Source organism: Epinephelus moara, chromosome 12 (assembly GCF_006386435.1).
Source record: "Epinephelus moara isolate mb chromosome 12, YSFRI_EMoa_1.0, whole genome shotgun sequence".
In the NCBI taxonomy this organism is placed as follows: Eukaryota; Metazoa; Chordata; class Actinopteri; order Perciformes; family Serranidae; genus Epinephelus; species Epinephelus moara.
The window spans coordinates 16,507,509-16,528,969 of record NC_065517.1 but is presented as its reverse complement, the minus strand read 5'-3'; the positions used below and the strand labels follow the sequence as shown (position 1 = coordinate 16,528,969).

The 21,461-nt window shown below is 39.3% G+C and overlaps 1 protein-coding gene across 2 annotated transcripts in view; it reads right to left on the bottom strand.

The window, feature by feature from the left end:
- LOC126398496 (E3 ubiquitin-protein ligase TRIM9) overlaps nucleotides 1-21,461 on the bottom strand; it is a 74,560-nt gene that overhangs the window by 15,613 nt on the left and 37,486 nt on the right. Inside the window, exons 4-8 of one of the 2 annotated variants that reach the window (XM_050057901.1) lie at nucleotides 13,461-13,571; nucleotides 8,441-8,594; nucleotides 4,569-4,649; nucleotides 2,793-2,956; nucleotides 1,630-1,768 (exon numbers count right to left, since the gene is read on the bottom strand). In XM_050057901.1, the coding sequence (XP_049913858.1) occupies nucleotides 1,630-1,768; nucleotides 2,793-2,956; nucleotides 4,569-4,649; nucleotides 8,441-8,594; nucleotides 13,461-13,571 (649 nt within the window). The remainder of the gene's footprint in view (nucleotides 1-1,629; nucleotides 1,769-2,792; nucleotides 2,957-4,568; nucleotides 4,650-8,440; nucleotides 8,595-13,460; nucleotides 13,572-21,461) is intronic. The other variant, XM_050057902.1, reaches the window with a different exon arrangement.

Here is a 21,461-nt window from a genome sequence, read left to right as displayed (position 1 = left end):
AACACATGTATTAACAGTTGGTTCCTTCCGGCCAGAGTGTGAGTGAGTTTAGCTGCAGGGTAAAAGCACACACACACACACACACACACACACACACACACACTACAGGCTGAAACATCAGGAACACATTTACTATCCAGGCCTGGGGACAGAAATGCTTCATCAGCAAGCTACAGCCATATGCTGCATCATTAAATAAGCTGTGACACATACAATATACATACACACACAGGATCATACTAAGAAACTATACATAAAAATCAGTGTTTGTGTCGCAGCGACAGCCCCTATCGCCTGCTCATTCACTCGTCATGCCAACAAGTTGAGTCACATCCCTTTTTTTCTCTCCATGTAGCTGTAGGACGCTATAGTCCTCGAGGAAAGAGAAGGAGGTGGCGATGAGGGGTGAGAGAAAGAGAGAGGGCGAGTTGGCAAAGAAAAAAAGATGACAGAGAGAAAAAGAGGAAGAGGGCAGGAGGGATGAGCGGTTATCAGTCAGAAAACAGACTAATGTCCATTGTTGTTAGTGGCTGGCAAAGTGAGACAGTGTGTGCCAGTGTCACGGCCAGTGTCAGTCAGTGTGACTCTCCACCCTCAGCCCACTGCAGTTATACAAGGTTTTGTCATGGTTCCTTTTTTGTGTCCTTCTTTCTCTGACTCCTTTCATTTCCTTTCTTTTCCTTTGCCCTCTTCTACTTTACTTGTCTTTCCTTTTCGTTCTTTCCTCCTCTTTAAATCATTTTTCCTTTCCTACTTCTTTGTCCATTCTCTTCCTTTCCATTCCCTTTTTGCTTGTCTACCCCCTTTTTCCTTTGCTTTGTTGTTTACCTATTCTCTCCTTTTCTCCCTTTTTCTCTCCTGTTTTGCCCTCCTTTGTCCTTTCCAATCCCTTTCCTTTCTTTCTTATCTACTCCCCTTTATTTTGCCTTTTTCCCTTCCCTTTGCCTCTCCCTTCCTTTCCTTTTGTCTCCCTCCCTTTCCTTCCTTCTCCCCTTCGACTTCTCTCTTTTCTTTCTTTCCTGTACTCCTTTCCTTTCTTTTCATCCACTCTCTTCTCCTCTCTTCACCGTCTGTATAACACACTCTATGCTTTTTATTCTTCCATTTTTACCCTTAAAAAGCCTCAACACTCATTATCTTAGAAGTTTGTCGTACTGATGTTAGATGATACAAATTAAAGATATACTATGCACAGTTTTTCTTTATAAAAGGTAGCGACCAGGTGCCAGACCGTAGGCAGTGGACATCCGAGAGAGATAGCACCAAGAAAAATGCAAATACAGCGAGTAAATCTGGGGTTGGCTTTTAGTTTCATTTTCGCTAGCAAGAATGTTTACAAGCAGAAACCGACAATCCTGCATAGAAACCTTTTATTTGTGTCAAGAGACCTGCTTGCTCAAGATCACCGCTAACAAAACTACTCTGTTGGAAAACACATCAAGACAATCAAGAAACAATATCCTAAAGGAGATGGACATTTTCCTTTTTCAGCCTGTCTGTGCCAATCTGGTAAACTGGATGCAAAGTTAGAACACACACACATATCCCATATCCACACACACACACACACACACACACACACGCACACACACACATACACACACACACACACACACACACACAGCCTACCGTCCGAGGTCTTGAGCACCACAGTCTTGCTGTACGGCCCCACACCGATGGCATTGTAGGCCTTCACCCTGGCATTGTAGGAGCTGTTAAAATGGAGGCCGTCCACCGTACACACCGTCTCCTTCCCCACATACACCTCCTGAGGACACACACCCATTTCAGTAGCATCATTAAAAAAAAGCAGTTGTGTTGCACAAACTACAGATTGTACTTCTGCATTATTGTATTGCCTGTCACCAATGCCGCCACCATGGACATAAATACCCTTTTTCCTTTGTCAGTACTGGCAGCCCTGAGTAAAGCCATGCAGTGCCGATTTGTGTTTCTAATATCAGTTTGGATGCGCCGTGTCACGCCAAGCCACACCAGAGATGGACCTTCTCTGGAGTAGGTCCAAAAGCAGGAGCAAATATAAACCAAGATTTCGTAACTGCGTTCTCTATTTCTCACCTAAAATGTCAACAGAAAATATCTTAGTACACTGTTTAGCTGTAATTGGAAGAGTTTGTGGAATTCTGTGCCATACTGTTTTCTGCATAGTGAAAACAGAGGCTGATAAAACTGGAATCAAACGGTAAAAGTATGCTGTGCTGATCAAATATAAACCAAGATTCTGTGACTGAGTTGCCTTTTTCTCACCTCAAATGTTTTAAGAAACATATGTTAGCTTACCATTTAACTGAAGTATGAGACCGTTTTCAAATGTGTCAGACATACAAGCTAAAATTATGTCACCCACCAGCAGGAGCTATTATTGGTCCAGTGCAGTGCATTCTGGTAGCTGTAGGTTTTTCAGTCTCTTGTTTTCTCTGGTCATGTAGCACCAGTTTCAAAAGTAATTGCATCTTTCTACTGCATAGACAACCCAGTTTTAGGAATAGGTGAAATACTTCTTTAAGTGCATTCACATGTATGTTCATTGCTTAAACATATAAAATGTATACATGGAATCATGTATAAGTAAAGACGAGTAACCACTGATGACACAAAAATAACACACATAAACTATTATCTGCCTTTGTCAGAGTTGAGCAGCATATGGATAATTAACAATAAAATAAAAAAGCAGTGACAGCTGCATTTTAATTGGATTACTGTCATATTAGTGGCATGTCCACACAGTATGTATTGTGACTTAGTATGTGTTTTCGTGAGGTACCGACCCTGTACTGTCCTCCGTTGCCGTCGTCTAGCTCCAGGATGTACCCCTCGATGGGGCTGGCAGGGGGCGCGGTTACCCTCCAGGCCAGGGTGGCGCTGTTGTTCCTGGTGCAGCACTTCTCTAGCTGCAGGAGAGGAGCCGCCGGCACTGCAGGTCCAGGCTCTACTGTGGGGTGAAATAGAAGGATGAGATGTACAGATTATAATTGGGGGCGCATTAGGGGCGTGAGAGGAGGGAGAAATGAAAGGGTGAATGGATGACAAGAAAAGGAAGATGAACGGGGTGGTGTCGTCAGCTGGCTGGTTGCCTTTAAACAACAGAAAGGGAAGGAAAGAGGAGCTTATTGTGGATCTAGTGGGAGATAAAAATAAAAACGAGCCTTAAAGGTGAAAGACCTCCGGGTTCATTTACAGGGCAACAGCTGGGCATCAGTGGAGGCTTTAAACAGGCGATGTGAGGACGTTATACACTTATTGAGGTAGCAGTGGTGCATAGGGTTAGACTGATATAAGCTTCAAAGACTACTGGATGTTGCATAAGCTTCCAGCAGCAATTATTTGAACACTACTTTGCTTATTTCTTACCCCTCAAATGATATGTATCTTTAGATACAAACTACCAAATTAGCTAGTAGCTTGATTCAGGTCAGAATTCTCAGCTGGTTACAGAAGCCAAGAAAGGGAGGAACCAACATCATATCAAAGAATTTTTCTCATAAAAAGACATATCCGTCTAACCCTGATGGTGATAAAACTTGTGCTAACAAACAGGACACAACTGCATTCCAGAAAGGAGCTGAAACAAACACTAACAACAAAAACTGGGTAAAAATAACCACATACGAGTGGAGATCTCAGGGTGATGAAATCTGTTTCATTCATCGTTTCTTTGTTATCTGATCTTTCTAGACCAAAATAAGTCGTGGTGAAGACACAGAGGAAAGGCAGCAGTCATGACAGAGGGAACAACATTGTAGGAGCGATGCAGTATACAGTGTATAGACTCACTTTATTAATATTAATATTTAAATTCAATATTCTTCACAGCATTTGTAGACAAAGTAGTTCTTTGACTCATGCTCAGCCACAAGATAATGATTTGATATGATATTGATAACAAATATTCTTAATTTGAATTAATTATATATTTATATACAGTAAAATATATTATATTTAGATGCTATTTTCATAATTTGTATTAACTCTTTTCAGCAGAATGTTTTTGTTTTGTTTATGCTATGTTTCAAATCCAATTTTTTTTACATATTTCACTAAAAATGCATTGCATTATTTAGCTTAATTATTTATTTTATATAACAAGAAACATTCTGCAATTTAATTTATAACTATTTTCCCAGTCAGGGGGAAAAAAATATGGGAAGATGTTTAATACACATTCCCTCAAAAAGGTCAATGAAGCTCAAAAAGCTCAATGAATATATATAATTTAGATAAAAAAAGAAGAAGCAAAGACTAGCATGAGAAACAGAGAAGTACTTCAGGCAACAAATTTCTGTAAGTTTCTGTGATTTTTGGAAACTTTGTGTTCCAGTGTTCCAGTGAAGGCAGCACTATTTTGCAGACGTGCCATTCATTGGAGAGGAGCTGGAAAACAAAAACCATGCAGAGGAAGGAGACCAGGTAGACGCTGTGGGGGACAAAAAGACCGGTGAGTTTCCAACCAGAGTCAGGGGCTGAGGGACGAGGAAGGAGTAACAGATATAAATTCAAGGGAGGAAAACAGAGGTTCACTGTGAAAAGTAGAGTCTCTGAAATACCTCCGGGGCTTTCTGTCTCCATCTCAGCCTCACCACTGTCTGCTGCCTGCATTTGTTTCATTAACGGACTCTCCTGCACATCTGGAAATATGATGTTGGTTTGGATGTTTTAATACAAGAGCACTTAAACAGAAGATGGCATATAAAGCAGCTGTAACTGACAGTGAGACCAGTGGAGAGATTTACATTGATTGCATTACAAACATGACAAGAGGTCTGTATTCACTGATGCTTTGAAGAGCGTGTGCTGTATCACCAAAATAAAGAGAAGAGACCAACGTCATGACATACTGAACATACACAGTGAATTGGTATGTAAACATTGTGGTTTTCATCATATATTTTTGACTTGCAGGTCATCATAATTCACTTCTTATATCAGAAAAGCTCTTACTGATAAGTTATTTTGAAAGATAATGTAAACTTCGTACAAAGTTTCATCAATATAAAATGTAGTGTCATCTGCATATTAGGACACAACAGAGGCTTTGACCCAAATATCTATTGTTTTGAAAAGACCGCAATTATTTATTTTAAAATATATATATAGCTTACCAGTACTTTAGCAATATTCCTGCCTTATTGGTAACCAGGAAGTGAGTCCTTTTATGCATAATTAAATTATATTATTGTAAAAAAGAGAGTTGACAAATTCTGAGATCTTTAAAGGGCTAACATTTTCACTAAAAACGTTTTTAAAACAAAGATGATTGAAGCAGTACATTTTTACACTAATGTTATCAGTGCATGTTGTTAGTTTTAAATCTGAAGGCATTTAAAGGCTTCTAACAGATTTTTTGACCATCCGTAGCTGTAAATTCATGTCTGGGACAACGGTGCTTTCTTGGCACAGGGCAAGTTTAGAAGTTTAAAAAAATGAGAGCCAATTGAAATATTTTATAAATCACTGTTTTTCATACATATAAATCCTTAAAAAAATTTTGTTTCACCCCAGAAACAGAATTTTTGTTTTGATAAGTTGGAATTTCAGGGTATTCTTTTGGTTGGACATGAGTTGCCCCTTTTTTAAGAGTTCATATTCTACATTTTACTGACAAAGTTAATTGCTGAGATTCAAAAGTAAGATGTTTATATGACAAATCCTTATCTTTACCCTTTTTTCATACCAAGTGTGAAGCATAAAATATTACAAGAAATATTACTATTACAACTCCTTGTGATAACAAATTAGATAGAGAAAACTAAAACTTAAAATTTTGTTTTTTGCGGTTGGAATAAAATGTTTTTTAGCTGTTTTGTGATGTATCCTAGGGTTTATGTGATAAAGTGTACACAACAAAAATAGAATACAAAGCAATATTTCTAAACAAAAATTTAAATAGGGTTGTAGCCACCATTGGAGACACTGACATCTAGGAATTTGAGGGGTTTAACATAAAAGCTAACACATAATGGATATTTTTTAGCTACTTCTGGTATATCTCATCAAACCTAAATTTGACTATAGGCCAGCTACCCAAATAAATATATGCTTTGTAATTTAGACCTTTATGTTGGGAAAGGGTAATGTTTATTTCATGAGTCTGTCATTTTCTAATAATTTCTTTGGAAGTTTCCTGGTGAGAACTATATAATCTGGTACCAATTAGTTGAGTTTAGAAGTAGTTGCTGATTTACAGAGGGCATCAAGATTTACTGAAAAAAATATAATCCAGAGCACTTCATTCATTTCAGATGAATGTTGGTATGTAGTAATGATGGTGACTAATTTCAGGCTGTGAACCAGAGCACTTCTGAAACTTTGTTGCAGCTCAGGATGTCAAAGACTGAAATTCAAAGACATAGGATCAAATGGTGTACCTCTGAACTCTATGGCTTTGTTCTGTAAGATCAGTGAGATTTGAATGTGACGAAACATACAGATGGATTCTGTGCCACTGGCCTTATTGAACAGAGAGGGGATGACCAAATCTTCTACATCCATGCGTATTTGGTTTCGCTTAACTGGAGCTCAAATTAGAGAAATAACTCTTCAAGTACAACTCAATCAGAGGCATGACTTCATAATATCGGTAATGGATCACAATGCATTTTGAATAAATGCCGTATTACTTAGTGTTTTACTAAGGTTGAATCCACGTCTGCAAAACAAAACACCTGAGCTTTACATGCCTCAGTGGAGCAGTATTTAAATAAAACATGCATTGTGCTGATTACATATTTAATGTACATTAACAATACATCTGGGTAATCTCTGAGACTGCAGCAGAGGTAATGTAAAGGACGCTGTGTTTACTCATGCATGTCAAGTGGCTGCTCGGCAGCAACAGTGGAAGAATAGTTAATCAGTTGTGTACATTGTTGTACATCTTGAAGAAAGCACAGAAGCAAAATAGAGGGTGACTAAATGTTGTTTATTGGTTATCACTTATTTCATCAAGGGGCATGTCAAGTTGATTTATTTATAGAGCTCGTTTAGGGGTACTCAACTGACTTTACGCTTGGAGTTCAGTTTACTCATCATGAGGAGTAATCAGGGGTACTACTTGAAAACAGCTTTAAAAAGTCTTCTGTGGTTCAAGAGCAAGCTTTTATAAGTCTGAGAGAATAATCTGTGTGCTTTCATAAAATAGGTGCAATTTAGACAGAATGAGAAATACAGGAAAAACCTCCTGTTATTCTTATATCTAACCAGATACAAACTGTATACAGCTCCTTTAAAATGAACAGAATCCATTGTATTAGCGTTAATTTGGGATTTTATTTAAATGTAACTGTCAGTCAGTGCTTGTTGACAATATTCATGGTAAGAAATTTATGATATTTCAGACTCTGTTTTTCCAACTTGGTTGCATGTAATTAAAGTCCAAATTAGTGGTTCCCAACTGGTCAAGCCACGGGGTCCACATTTCTCCTTAGTCATTAGTTCAAAGTCCACACAGTTTATTACATTCGGCATCATACTGGCATTTGACCATGCCTTCTAGCTAGTTTGCTGTGTCTGTCAAGTAGCTGTCCGTTAGTCACTTACTCTACAGCACTTCAAAATAAAAGCTCTGTGCCAGAAATCCACTGTACTTAAAAATAACGGGTTGTTTGCAAGGCGCTTGCAGTCCATTTAGAATGGACCTGCGACTCACTTTTGGACCGCGACCCACTAAGGGAACCACTTTTCTAAACAATATGATGTTTATGACACAATTGAGTTGCATTATGGGAAATGTAGGATCCAGTGTTATTGGTGCTCAAAGCCCTACTTTCAACTATAAATTAAGATCTCTGAGTCTCAAATACATTTCTTTTTCAGTCTGTCTCTTATAACACCCCCCATTTTCAAGAGATCAATACTAAACTGATGGAGCACTCCTTTAAATACAACAAATGTTGTTAAGTTAAGAATACAATTAGGTATATAAGGAAAAAAATAATTGAAATTAGAATAAATGGCATATTTAGCACAGAAACACATTAAATAATATACAGTCTAAGGCAGTGGTTCCCAACCGGTGGGTCTCGGGTCTACTCTAAATAAATCACAAGTGACTCACGAACATGTCGAGTTTGTAAAAAACATACTTTATTTTGAAGTATGGTGAATTTCTGGGGCACACCTTTTATTTTGAAGTGCCATTTTCTGCTGTAGAGTGAGTGACTAATGGACAGCTACTGGACAGAGACAGCAAACTAGTTCAATGACATGGCCAAACAAAAGTATGACACTGAATGTATTAAACTGTGTGGACCTTGAACTTATGACTAAAGAGAAATCTGGACCCCGTGGCTGGACCAGCTGGGAACCACTGCTCTGAGGGATCCATATAGTCAAAACTCACATGTAGCTGTAAAATGACTCCTAAAATAGGAATTAAACCTGCAAGCTGAATGGAAAGTGTGTGCCCCTGTGTGTTCACCTTTGCCCTGGCAGAAGTCCAGCTGCAGGATGGTCTGGAGCAGCGAGTCGGTGTTGAGGGTGAGGTCAAACTCGGGTCCTACTTTTGGCTCCAGGGCCCCTTTCACCCACTGATCCTGAGACGATGTCACCCGCTTGATCAGAGCATCTGAGATCTGCAAAACACATACACAAGTTAAGGTGTGCAGCTATTAAAACACACATGTACACAGTGATGGGAGATAAACGTAAAAAAAAAAAAAAAAAAAAAAAAGACAGTCAAAGAAACAGGAAATTACAACACCTGCATTCAATATCTACATTTAAATACACCTGCATGGCTGCGATGCCCTCCCTGCATACAGAGCAGCTCCTCTGTGCAGGGATCAGTTCCATTAGCCTGGCCTTATTATATTGTGTCTGACAAGTGAAATGAGGCAGGCATTAGTGCAGTTCAAATATTTAAGGCTAAGAATTAGACCTCTCTTCTGCTGGTAGGAGCTTCACTGCCTCAGGAAAATAAAAACTAAGTGAATGCATTACATTAAACTACACTCAGCTGCAAGAAAATGGGATGCCATCTTCTTGAAAAAAACGAGTCTAGTATTTGGGAATTCATCCTCAAGCATTAGAAACTGCTTCATTTAGCTTCACTTCAGATCAGGTCAAACTGCATTATATTTGCAGATGTTCCTGAACTGACTAACACTGGTATCCACCTTTGATTCCTTAAGAGACTCTAGTTAGGATTTAGTCGTTGGCAACCCATAAAGAAGCACATAATCAATACGATATAAAATATTCAGATGAAATGGAAGCGAGGGGATGTGTGTGTGTGTGTGTGTGTGTGTGTGTGTGTGTGTGCGTGCACGCGCGTGTCCCTCAGGAGCGTCTTTGATCTTTATTTCATCTCTTCCTTCACCTTACTCTATTTCTCTCTTGCTATCTCTCTCCAGGAAGAGCTATGATTTACAACTGAAGCAGAGATGCTCAAATTTCATTTCCTATCATTCAATAAAAATTGAAACAAGCATAGCTCAGGGGTTGGATACGTTTATAAAACCATATGGTTAATGTTTTTACTTCCTGTATATCTTTGTGTTTTACCTTCTTTGCCACTTCCCTATGAAACAGATGTTGGAGCGTCTTTAGCTTCTGTGCTGTGATGTATTTCCCAGTGAAACAGAATATTTGAGCAGTGAACAGAAGAGGGATTTACATTAAATCATTTGATTGGACCGCTGAAAAGTGGACATGCTTAGAATTTAGCATGATACAGAGCTACAGTGGACTGCTGGATCTACACACACTTCCTTCATCATAGGATCAGGACAATGAGGGTGAGAGTTAGACCACATTGTTTTGAAAATAAAAGCAAAAGTTTTGCCCACTGATCAACACGCTTCTCTCCTATCTCTTTCCATATTGCTCTGTTTTGCTAGTCCGACCCACATTGGTGAAGTGCAGCCTTATTTGACCAGTGTGGCTGGCTAGTCGCCCAAAGTCTCATTTGAGTGCATGAACTTTTGCAAACATCCCTGAGTGCAGAATGAGTCATCAAACAGTTGAAACTGCTTCACAGAAAGAGAAAGACTTTTTTGAAAAATCTTTGGCATATTACAATGATCAAATAACACAGGGACACAGGATTAAAACTGGGGAAATTATTAAATTATTTAAATAATGTGAACTTTAACCCTTGATACTGGCTGTTTGGGGTCCCACACACACCACTGCTGTTTGTGCACAAATAATAATTATAATATATAACAATAATAATATTTTTTACTCTCCTTATAATCTTATTAAAACCCAATATGTGTCAAAGTCTTTAAGTGGTGACCTTCATGATGCCACAACCTGGGCTTGCAGATGTTATATTAACCCTCTGAAACCTGGAGCGACATCACTTTTCTTGGGCTGTTTTCAGATGCCTTTCAGTATTTAAACCTTTGAATCCTGAGAAAATTGGTGCAATTTATTTAAAAAACATAGGTGAGAAAAGGCAGTGAGCAACTTGGCAAGAAATGTCCTACAAATTGAAAAAAAAAAAAAAAAAAAAAAAAAAGTAGATTTAGAAAATTATTTTTAAAAAACTGGGGGGGAAAAAACTAGGGAAAAACTTTATTTATAAATATTGTTATTACATTTTAAAATTATGTTACAGAATGATTATAACTTCAAAACACTCTTTCTTTGTTTGTTTTTTGTTTCAACTTTATTTATTTCTTTTTTATTGTCTATTTTTACAAATTTCTTGCCAATTTTTTTAGTTATTTCCTCTAATATTGCTAATTGCCTTCTTCCCATGTTAAAAAAAAAAAATGCCGATTTGCTCAGGTTTCAAATGGTTAACTCTCCATGAACAAATACATTGTATATTCCTTTTGTTTGCCAAGAAGAAATCCACTGACAAAGAAATTTATGGTATATTATTGTGCATAATCAAGTTAATTATGTTGGGTCAATTAGACACCAGGGAGGTATAAAAAAGGAAATCCAAATAGATTTTTGGCATTTGGAGGAGTAACTGCAGCATAAAAAGTCACGTCAATATCAATCACAAATAAAAATCTTTTGTATTTGACCATATTTTTACAGCCAAGACTCCAAAGAGAAGTAATGTGACATTTTTGTACCGAAACATATCATCAGTTTAGAATCATGTTTATAAGTAATGAATAAAACAATTGTGTGTCATGATGTTATCAGGCTGATAAAACAATGTTAAGTGTCCTGTGTGACCCCACACAGAACATGAGAGCAGCACTCTTACATCTTTCTTCTAAGCAGGTGCACATGTCACATCTGACCTTTCTCAATTTGACCTCACAATACGCAGATCAATAACTATCGATCAGCCGCTGAGCATCTGGGCCGGCTGATAACTAAACATGTCGGGTCAATTAAAAATAGATCAGTTGCACTATTAGTAAATCGGATGCATCCTGTGTTGGTGTGTGTGTGTGTGTGCGTGTGTGTGTGTTCCAGGCGTGTGTGTTGTTATTCTGTGTCTTCCTCCTCTGACTGTGCAGCGTTCTAGCTGTGCAGGCTTCACACACATCATAGGCTCCCTGCAAAGCTGATTTCTCCTCTTAAGTTTCATGCTTCCGTCTTTCTTTCAACTTTCACAGTTACAATTTTGGTTGTAAATACTGAAGAAAAAGTAGATTTTTTTATTTCCAGTAAGACCCCATACTATGTTTGTCTTATATGATCTGTGAAAGTTAAGTTTTAACTTGAGGAGTTTATGTTTTTATGATGATCAGCAAACCCTCCTAAAGAGACTTAAACCAGGAATGAATTCATTTGGCCACAGCATGATATCACTAATGCCTCTGCTTCATAGAACCCCACTTAATTTTCTTTTATATAATTCATAGATTTGGTTTAAGTAGCTTCAGGGACACTGTTAATAATAAACAGATAAAAACAATCCCAAACTTACCCTTTAATAGCCTTTAATTTTCCTCTAGACTTTAGAATGAGCTGCCCGAGGAGATCAGGACTACAAACTCTGTCTCTTAAGAAAAAACACTTTCTTTAGAATTGACCCTTTGTTGGCCTTCTGATTGGTCTGCTGACCCACCAACCAGAGTGCTCCTCCCCATAGCAACAGTTGCTAACTTACTGGGGTTCGTCAAACACCGCCCCAGGCTGTGTTCTCCCAAGCTCGTTGCTAATGGCATCACGGTGAAACGCAGAGCTTTCTAGCTGGCAAACTCGGATAAATCAGTGAGTTATATTATTATTACTAACATGGTTAAAAGGTGTGCCTGGGGCGTCTGCAACAGTGACTCGAGATACCCAGAACTTATTCTCAGAGTAGTTTTTATTCCACTCACTGACAGACTCGAGGGGTAAGTCTGTGGAGACAACACGAGCGAGAGAGCTAGCAACCAGCAGCTCACGTTAGTGGCTATGGCTACCGTCAGACATCAGGACAAAACAACGATTTTCACATGTTTTCGGATATGTCATGTAATGCCCGTTCACTCAACTTTTTCGGATATGTCATGTAATGCCCGTTCACTCAACTGTAGCCACTTTTGTTCTCTATCACTGACACCGGACAGAATGATCGATTCAGTTCGAATTATGAGAAAGTTAGATACCCGGTATTTTCCATTGTTTCCTGTGGGAATGAACCCCCACAAGGTTTGGCTTGTCAAACCCAGCAACAGTAACCAAGGGGGGCGGGACCATGGGCAGGGCTTGACAAAGGGTGGATTGCTTTTCGGCTTTTCGGTGATTTCACTCATGTTTTTTGACATTTTAGTTCATCTTACTCTGTGTTTTAGTATGTGCCTAGTTTCTGGCTCTTAGTTTTTTCATTTCCTATGTTTTTAAATGTGCTTTGTTTTTGTTGTAGAGCAGTGGTTCCCAACTGGTCTAGCCATGAGGTCCAGATTTGTCCTCAGTTATTAGTTCTACAAGACCACAAAGTTTGATATAGTCAGTGTCATACATGTGTTTGGCCCTGTTGTTGAGATAGTTTGCTGTCTCTGTCAAGTAGCTGTCCGTTAGTCACTAACTCTACAGCAGGAAACAACACTTTAAAATAAAGTGTGGTATTTTATTCAAACTTGGCATGTTTGCGAGTCACTTGTGGTCCATTCAGAATGGACTCGCAACCCACCAGTTGGGAACCACTGTTGTAAAGCACTTTGTGCTTAGAAAGGTGCTATATAGTTATTATTAATTTGAATCTTTCATACAAACGGAAGGATTATATGTGAGAAAAGTGGTGTTGTGCAAAGTGTTTAACCCTTTGGACTATCTTATAAACACACTGACACACAGCTTAAAGCAAGGTTGTTGTTTTTTAGGACAAAGCAGGTAAGTTTTGCACTCTGTAACATAAGATATGAGAGCTTGCAACTTTCAATTAAAAGGAGATATTCACCAAAATTAGTGAAACTGTATTTGATAGTTGTTTCTTCATTCAGTAGCTTTGTGACAACCTACATTAGGAGACATGCACATGACGTGTTCCTACACTCATACAATCTCTCACACACACGAAAACAGTGTGTCAGTACCTGGAGGAATCCACTTGGATCGTTCTCCTTGAGGACTTCCAGGCAGTACTCCATCATACCGGTGGTCTGACGTAGCTTCATGGTGCAGTGGGTGATCTGGTCACGCACCACCTGAGACAAAGACACAGATCAGAGAAATTACTTGTTTAAAGCTGTCTTATAGAACAAGGCTTCTGTAATGTTTTTTCAAACATATACAATATATATTAGATAAACTTTGTGTAAAGTGTCATATTCCCTGATATTTCCTGACTTTAGGACTAATCCCAGAACCCAGTGCCAGTCAGCTCTGTACAGCACTCACAGTGGTAATCAAAATATTAAATGTGCCAACAGTATCATAAATAATATAAACAGTGTTTTCACACACAGCTTATCATGGTTGAATCCAAGTAGAAGAGGTTCTCTGGTGTCATTGCCAACTCACAAGCTCTGATAAATTAAGGTTGATCGCAGCATCTCTGTCACTTGCTGCTGTTTGATTATCAGCTGATGGAGATTCAACATCATACCCACTGCCTTATATGCTGCAAACACCTCATTTGACCAGGACTCAACGCCCTCGCCAAAACACAGCAGCAAGCCACAGCACCAAATGGATCACAGCCAGCAAAAACAAGTCACAACGTCCAAAGGGGCATACGCTGGAAGGCTTACTGTCCGAAGGGCATCCAGAGGTCAGAAACTGCAGGCAAAATGACTGAAACCATAGACATTTCTAGGACTGAAACACTATGATCTGGCATGGTTTATGTGGAAATGGGCTGGTTCATATATTGGAGCCCACAGAAGCAATGGAAAAAGCCTTCCCAAATCTTTCAGCAGAAACACAAAGGACAAAGGAGAATTCAGAAAACTCAATGTGCTTATATGAGACAAATTCAGGCATCTAATAGCATAGCAAGAAAGCTCGGACTGGCAGCTACCTGGCGCTCTTCCTCAGGCAGCATGGTGTTGTATCCAGTAAACCAGGAGTGTCATGAGGGGATGTGGAGCAGGTGTGCAGATAGGTGTGGATCAGGTGATTGGAACTGGCTGGAACAACAGGGGCACCTTCAATCTGAAAACGGTGTCCACTGTTTTGCCATGGTTTCCGGGATAAACAACATGTTTCCTCGAAACGGTGTAAAAACAGTGTGCAACAGGATTTGAGGTACCTTTTCTCACATTTGGTGGATGTGTCAGCGGTGTTACCCAATCGGCAGCAACATTTGCTGATATCAGACAGAACTGTCAACTCGTTAAGAGACCATCATCTTCTTTCCATCTTCAGTCTGACTTTGTGTCCACTCTAACCAATTTTCATGGGGAGGGGAATTCGATTTGCCCTAACCAACCCCTACAGACCCACACATCTGCCTGAATGTAACAGGATTTTTCGGCAAAACTGATGCGTAACCATGCCAACAGCAACGTGTATACAAACTAAATTATAGTAGATCTTTACTTATTGTATGTATATTTTTTGTTATTATTTGATGCTTGCTTCGGCAATGTTAACGTATGTTTCTCATGACAGTAAAGCCTCTTTGAATTGAACTGAATTGAATTGAATTGAATTGAATTGAATTGAATTGAATTGAATTAAACCCCATCATCTTAAAAGCCAGTGTGCTTTTGTGACACACAGGGAGTTCAACGCACAACCGTTTCTGTTTAATCATTTTGCCTCTTTTTTTGGAGGCTGAACTCAGCCCCGGTGACTCAATGACTGGCACTCAAAACAGACAGGATAAAAGGTGCCGAAATTAAAAACTGTCTGACAGCAAGACGTCTTTAAAAATCCCATAGTATTCCTGGCACACTATCGCCAGCAGTAACCCTGTGTCAACATGTTTCACATCAGATCAAGGTGAGGTGAGGATTTAACAAAGCACGTTATCAACCATCAACAGACCAATGTGACTTTTTTCTCACTCTGTAGCTCTTTGAATGCGTCTCTCCTTTTCGTCGCTTTCTCTCTCTCTCTCTCTCTCTCTCTCTCTCTCTCTCTCTCTCTCTCTCTCTCTCTCACACACACACACACTCACTCGTACACACACATCACATGCTATCTGCTGGCAGAACTCTGAGCAGCACGGAAATGAGATTTGGACGGGTGTCACAACCAGTCGTTCTAGGCTAATTGAAACTCAGCGAACTGTCACCGCCTTATTAGCCTTTTGTTTACATACAGTAACACCTGCACCAGATTTCAGCTGATCAGAGATCTTTAATTATCTACTCAAAACACACCTGATACACGTATGTATTGCTCATGTACATATATATATGCATGTGACAAATACAACTTTTCTGAGGTTAAGCGTGAGATAAGACAGAAAACGCCTTATGATGTTGGCAGATCCAAGATAATTAATTACACAGTTAACCAATGGCCGCCTAAATGAATCAGAGAGTTAATTAGCATGAGTCTTGGAAATTAGGCCCATCATTTATTTGATGGTTAATGAGACCACAGTTAATTATTCACCTGTCAACTGCTGTATAAACTGAAAAATGAGAAGCATGAAGAGTCAAATGAAAGAGGATCAAAACAATCTAAGCTGAAGAAAAGGGGTTCTTCGGATGAATAGAGCTCTGAATGGAAAAGTCTTACACCCTCAAAGAACTCTTTATTCAAGACAGGGTCATTCTGGGTAGAACCTAAGCCCTTTAGGAAGAACCCATTTGTAACCCTATGTCTAAGAGTGTAAAAAGGTGCTAGAAAAATTAGCTTTACTATATTTTCATCCATCCATCTATCCATTTTCATCCGCTTATCCTAGGCCAGGTTGCGGTTGAGCAAAGTATTCCAGACGCCCCTCTCCCCAACAACGCTTTCCAGCTCCTCCTGGGCGATCTTGAGGCGTTCCCAGGCCAGATGAGACATGTAATCCCTCCAACGTGTTCTGGGTCTGACCCCAAGCCTTCTATCAGTTGGACGTGTCTGGAAAACTTCTAACTGGAGGCATCCAGGACACATCTTGATCAAATGCCTGAACCTCAACTGACCCCTTTAGACATGAAGGGGCAGTGGCTCTACTCTGAGCTCCCTCCGGATGTCTAAGCTCCTCACCCTATCTCTAAGGCTGAGCCCAGCCACCCTAGGGGGAAACTTATTTTAGTCACTTGTATCCACAACCTCATTCTTTCAGTCACTACCTAAAGCTCATGAGAGTTTTGACATAGACGGACAAGGAAATTGAGAGCTTTGCCTTCTTCACCACAACAGTCCAGCGCAGCACTTGCATCACTGCAGACATTAAGCAAGCTGTCTGTCCATCTCACACTCCATTTTACCCTCACTCATGAACAAGACCCCAAGATACTTGAACTCTTTTGCTTGAGGCACTAACTCTCCAAACCCAGAGGGGGCATCAAGACAGACATCAAGGTAGTGACGCATCATCCCAACCGCTTCACACTCGGCTGCAAACCGCCCCAGTGCACGCTGGAGGTCACGGTGTGATGAAGCCAAAAGCACCATATCATCTGCAAAAAACAAGGATGCAATTCTGAGGTCCCCAAACCAGACACTCTCCTCCCCCCAGCTGCATCTTGAACTCATGTCTCCAGAATATCACAAGTTTAAATCAGAATCATAATATTTGTAGCTTGAGTCTTGAATTAGTGAAGCAGCTTTTTGGGTTCTTCTACACTTTCTATATTTGGTTGTGTATATGTGAAAGGATTTGGTTCAGAGCTTTGTCTTTGTTGGGTTTTCTTCAAGGATTTAGAATTAGGAGGATTAAGTGAATCAAAGGTCAATAAAAGTTCATTAAAGGGACAATTGTAGAAATCCTGTATCTTTGTTAACACTGTCATGCAGCTGGAATTCACTTATAACAAAAAATCCACACATTCAAATTATTTACCAGGACAAAATTTGCTTTTCAATTCAGCCTGGCTAAAACCCTGCTCTTATCTCCTGTGTAAACAACATGAAGTGTGAAGCGTGAAGCCAGAGTAAATCTCGAGATTTATTTCAATTTCCTTCAGTCCCGCTGAGACGTGCCGTCAGCTCCCTCCCACATGCTCCTGCAGGCCTGGATGAAGGGCTTTTTTAATATGTTCCACATGCATCTGAAATGAATTTGAGGGTGCGAATATTGAAACATGTTTATGCAAGCCCAGATTTGAGATACCAGACACAATGCGAACATGCCTCTTCATCACACTCAGAACCACATGTCAGTTCATGTTAGAGCAATATTTTGCATTAATACTATCCATTTTTTTCATTGGCATGGTGTAGTACAAAAAATGTGATGTTGGGATTTATATACAGTATTAAAGGTGTAAAAATGACATATATAGGAACACAAACGCTTGGCATGCTTGTTATGTGTATGTCCTCACAGTGGTGTAGTAGGGGGTAAATGCAGTTATACCGACCTCTTTCTCTGCCCGTTTACAGTATACACACCTATCAGCCAAAAAGTATTCGGAATATATATGACAGTATACCTATTCCTTCCTCTGTAACCTACCTATCTACCAAGTAGTACACCCATTTCATCAACTATCAATACACCGCTACACTTATGAACGAAATTTTAAAGCTAATGCTTAAATGTGCAGTTAATGTTTCTGCTGTCTGTAAGTAAAGTCTTAAAGATAAACTCTCGTTTTGCATTTTGTGAAACAATGGTCAATTTAAAGACACTAATAAACAGCACAAAACTGTCCAAAAAAAAGACAGAATTGGCTTCTGACTTCAATGACTGAGATCTGATGAACCCTAATCTCATTCATAGAAGAACTCTGACTCACACCCATCTGTATGATATTGTGAGAAATAAATCCATCATCTGAGGTATTATGGCTAAGACTACAGTGTGTGTATGTGTGTTTTTGTGTGCATAGGCGTAGATTACCAGAGAGCCGCAGGGGACACGTCCCCCTCAATATTTAGAGCATTTGCTATAAAAACATTAAAGTAGCAGTGGACTGCTGCTTTTGACAAAGTTAAAGACATTTACACCATAAATTGGTGAATATAAAATTCACCATGATGCAGGAAAGTAAGTGTTTGATGCCTTAAAACCCCCTGTTTCATATGTGTACCCCGCCAATGTTTAAACAAAACCTACAGCCTTGTGTATGTGTTCGTGCATTCTTGAACATCTATCTTTGCAAGGACAAAGTTAGAGCCTTTAGAGTAGTTTTAGACCATGGGTATATTTTTGTGTGAGGCAAGGTGGAAGTGAGTATATTTAGGGAAAATTAGGACAATGAACTGGTCAGTTTGGGGGTTAAAACCTGGTTCAGGGGTTGAGGTTTGAATTAGATTTGGGCAGGATTGGTGTTTGGTTTCCTACCAGCTAGGTTATTAAAAGAAGTCCACTGATTGAGCTTTGCAGTTCTATTCTCAGACTGAAAATGAACAGTTTTTTTTGTTTTTGTTTTTAAGAAAAGGTCAAAATTAAAGTACAAAACCAAACCAAAGGTATTTATCTCTCTTATTCAGTGAATCCATGCATTCCTTTAGAGAAGCGAGCAACAGAGGTCTGGTAAGCTCACTTCTTTCTAACTACTGATGACGTGCCTTAAAACAATTCATTATAAAAGAATAAAGTTTACTTGGTTTCACACTGGACACTAACACCTGTCTCCTAAGGGAAAGTCCTATATTTGTTTGACCCATCCACCACCCCAACCTGCCTTTATATTACTTCCTTCTTTCCTCTCGTCAGCACTTTGGTCATGTGATCGCAGCTTTCCTGATTATGTGGGTTATATTTGAATTACTGGCTCATGATTACGTGGATTATAAACAAATGCTGGTTCATGCTGGGGTCATCGAACAGCACATGAGGACAGCCTGAGTATGTAGTTTTGCTTTCAGGAATAGGGAGCAGCCCTGCCTAACATACTGCTAAAAAAAAAAGAGGCAGGGCATCCAGAGAGATGGTTGAGGTGAGGCCAGACTCTTAGTGATGAGGCCCTCACACTGACACACATATTACTTCTATGTTATATGACTGCCACCATGTAAACTGCACATATGAAAAAGTTTCTTTCCCTGTGACTGTATGCGGTGATGGGCAGTGATGTGCCTACACAAGCAGGTACACTGTGTAACATTCGCTTAGTCAGCCATCAATATGGAATATGTATCTACTTTCCAACTTTCTCAACCCACATATCAGTCTGACACTAACTGGAACCACAACTGTGGCAAAAATACTGGTTACAATGACAGTTTTTCAGTAAAAATGTCAGAATCAGCTGAAAAGTTTCATATTTTTGTTACAACCTGCCACATATGCTTCAAACACAGATAAATACAGTGAGAATTGATGTCTGTTCTTTGAAAGCGTAAACCAAATATGTCGCTTTTAAGGGATTAGGCTCAGGCTTTGGTGACTCAGAAACATCTGCCTTTCCTGGTGTAGAGACAGTCTTTAGATTTTTTATTTTTTTTAACATTTTTTGGTTTGTGTCTGGCCAGAGCTGTGCTGTATAAACCGATTAAAATGCTTGTAAGTGCTTTTGAAAAAAAAAAAAAGGGTGAGTTCACAGTCAGATCATATGAAGATCCACTGAAACAGATCATCTTTTATAAATCTGCTCCTTCCACTGGCACTATTAAATGCAGCACACTTCCTCTTTCTCAGAAGTGCCTAACTTACATTTTGCTTGAAGTGGTCCAAGTACAAACACAAGCTGTGTTCAGTCCCATAATTCATTTATGAAGAAGTTGTATTGTGTTTTTGGGTGTTGTGGGTGTAGTGTGAAAACTGCAACTAATGTGTGAAGATTCCTGGCTAAAATTAAATCTGCACATTATGACCATATACGCCATTTAAATAGAACTCAATATTATTCTGCCAAATTGTGATGTAGTGCGGAGTTTTTAAAGACATAAAAAAGGAATAAGAGGAGTGTCGTCATTGTTGTGATGGTGATACAAAGCTACTGTATATATACTGTACATACATGCTATCAAAAAAGAACTCATAGTGCACCAGCTCTGATAAACACAGCTTTGAGTTCTTATTGAAATGCTCTATTCTATCCATACAAACACCTCTAGACCCAAAGCTTTTTTAATATTTGTTTGTATCCAGCCAATCACAACATTAGAAAAAGAAATGGGCCTGTTACTGGCTGACTGGCTGTCCTCTTTCATGGAAGAAAGTCGGTTGGCTGAGTGTGAGTAAATGGATTTCTGTACTATCAACTGGCCGTCCTTGAACCTGTCTCACAGTGCGATGTAAGACCATCGTTTTAGAGCCACGACCAAAGATATCACCACGTTTTTCCCATGATGGTCATCTTTCGTCCCAAAATCACACAGTGTATACCGGTCATTAAGGTGTTTCACCCCAGAGTTTCGTTTTTTAATTTGGTTCCACCATGTTTTATGTGGGTTTTTTCTTTTTTTTCATTCAATTGTTTTTATCTTATTTCTGGGTAAATATTTTATTTTCGTTTTTCCTCATGTAAGGCCCTTTAGAGCGTTGTTTCGAAAGGTTTTATACAAGCGTATTATTAAAAATGCAGTACAGTACCTCCTTATTTTACTCATTTATGTTTTTATCTTTCTTCTATCTGTGTTACATGCCATATTATTAATTTCTTGGAAATCATAATCAGCACTGGACGTCTGATGCAACAGTTTTAAGCATCATCAGCTGCTTTACTGCGCTGACAAATTTTGGTTTTGAGCTTAAAGGGAAATTTCAGTTTATTTCAACCTGTCTCCTATCGTCCTAAATTTGTTTCAAGTGACTAGTGACGTAAAAATAAAACGACATGTAAACGTGTTGTCTTACCTTACCGGTGTGGTGCCATATTTGTTTACCATTTAGCTCTGCTTTCCAAAGCGCGGCCGAAATATCGCGAGAACAAGCAGCGATCTCATACCCTGCCTGAAATCTCGCGAGCTCTAGATAAAGCCCAGCTGGATACTACTCCAGGTGGAGGTGTCTCGTCCTCGGTCACATCCAGACCTTGAAAATAAGGCTGCAACCGGTCCCATTCCTTGCAACAGAGGCATTCCTCTTCTGTGGG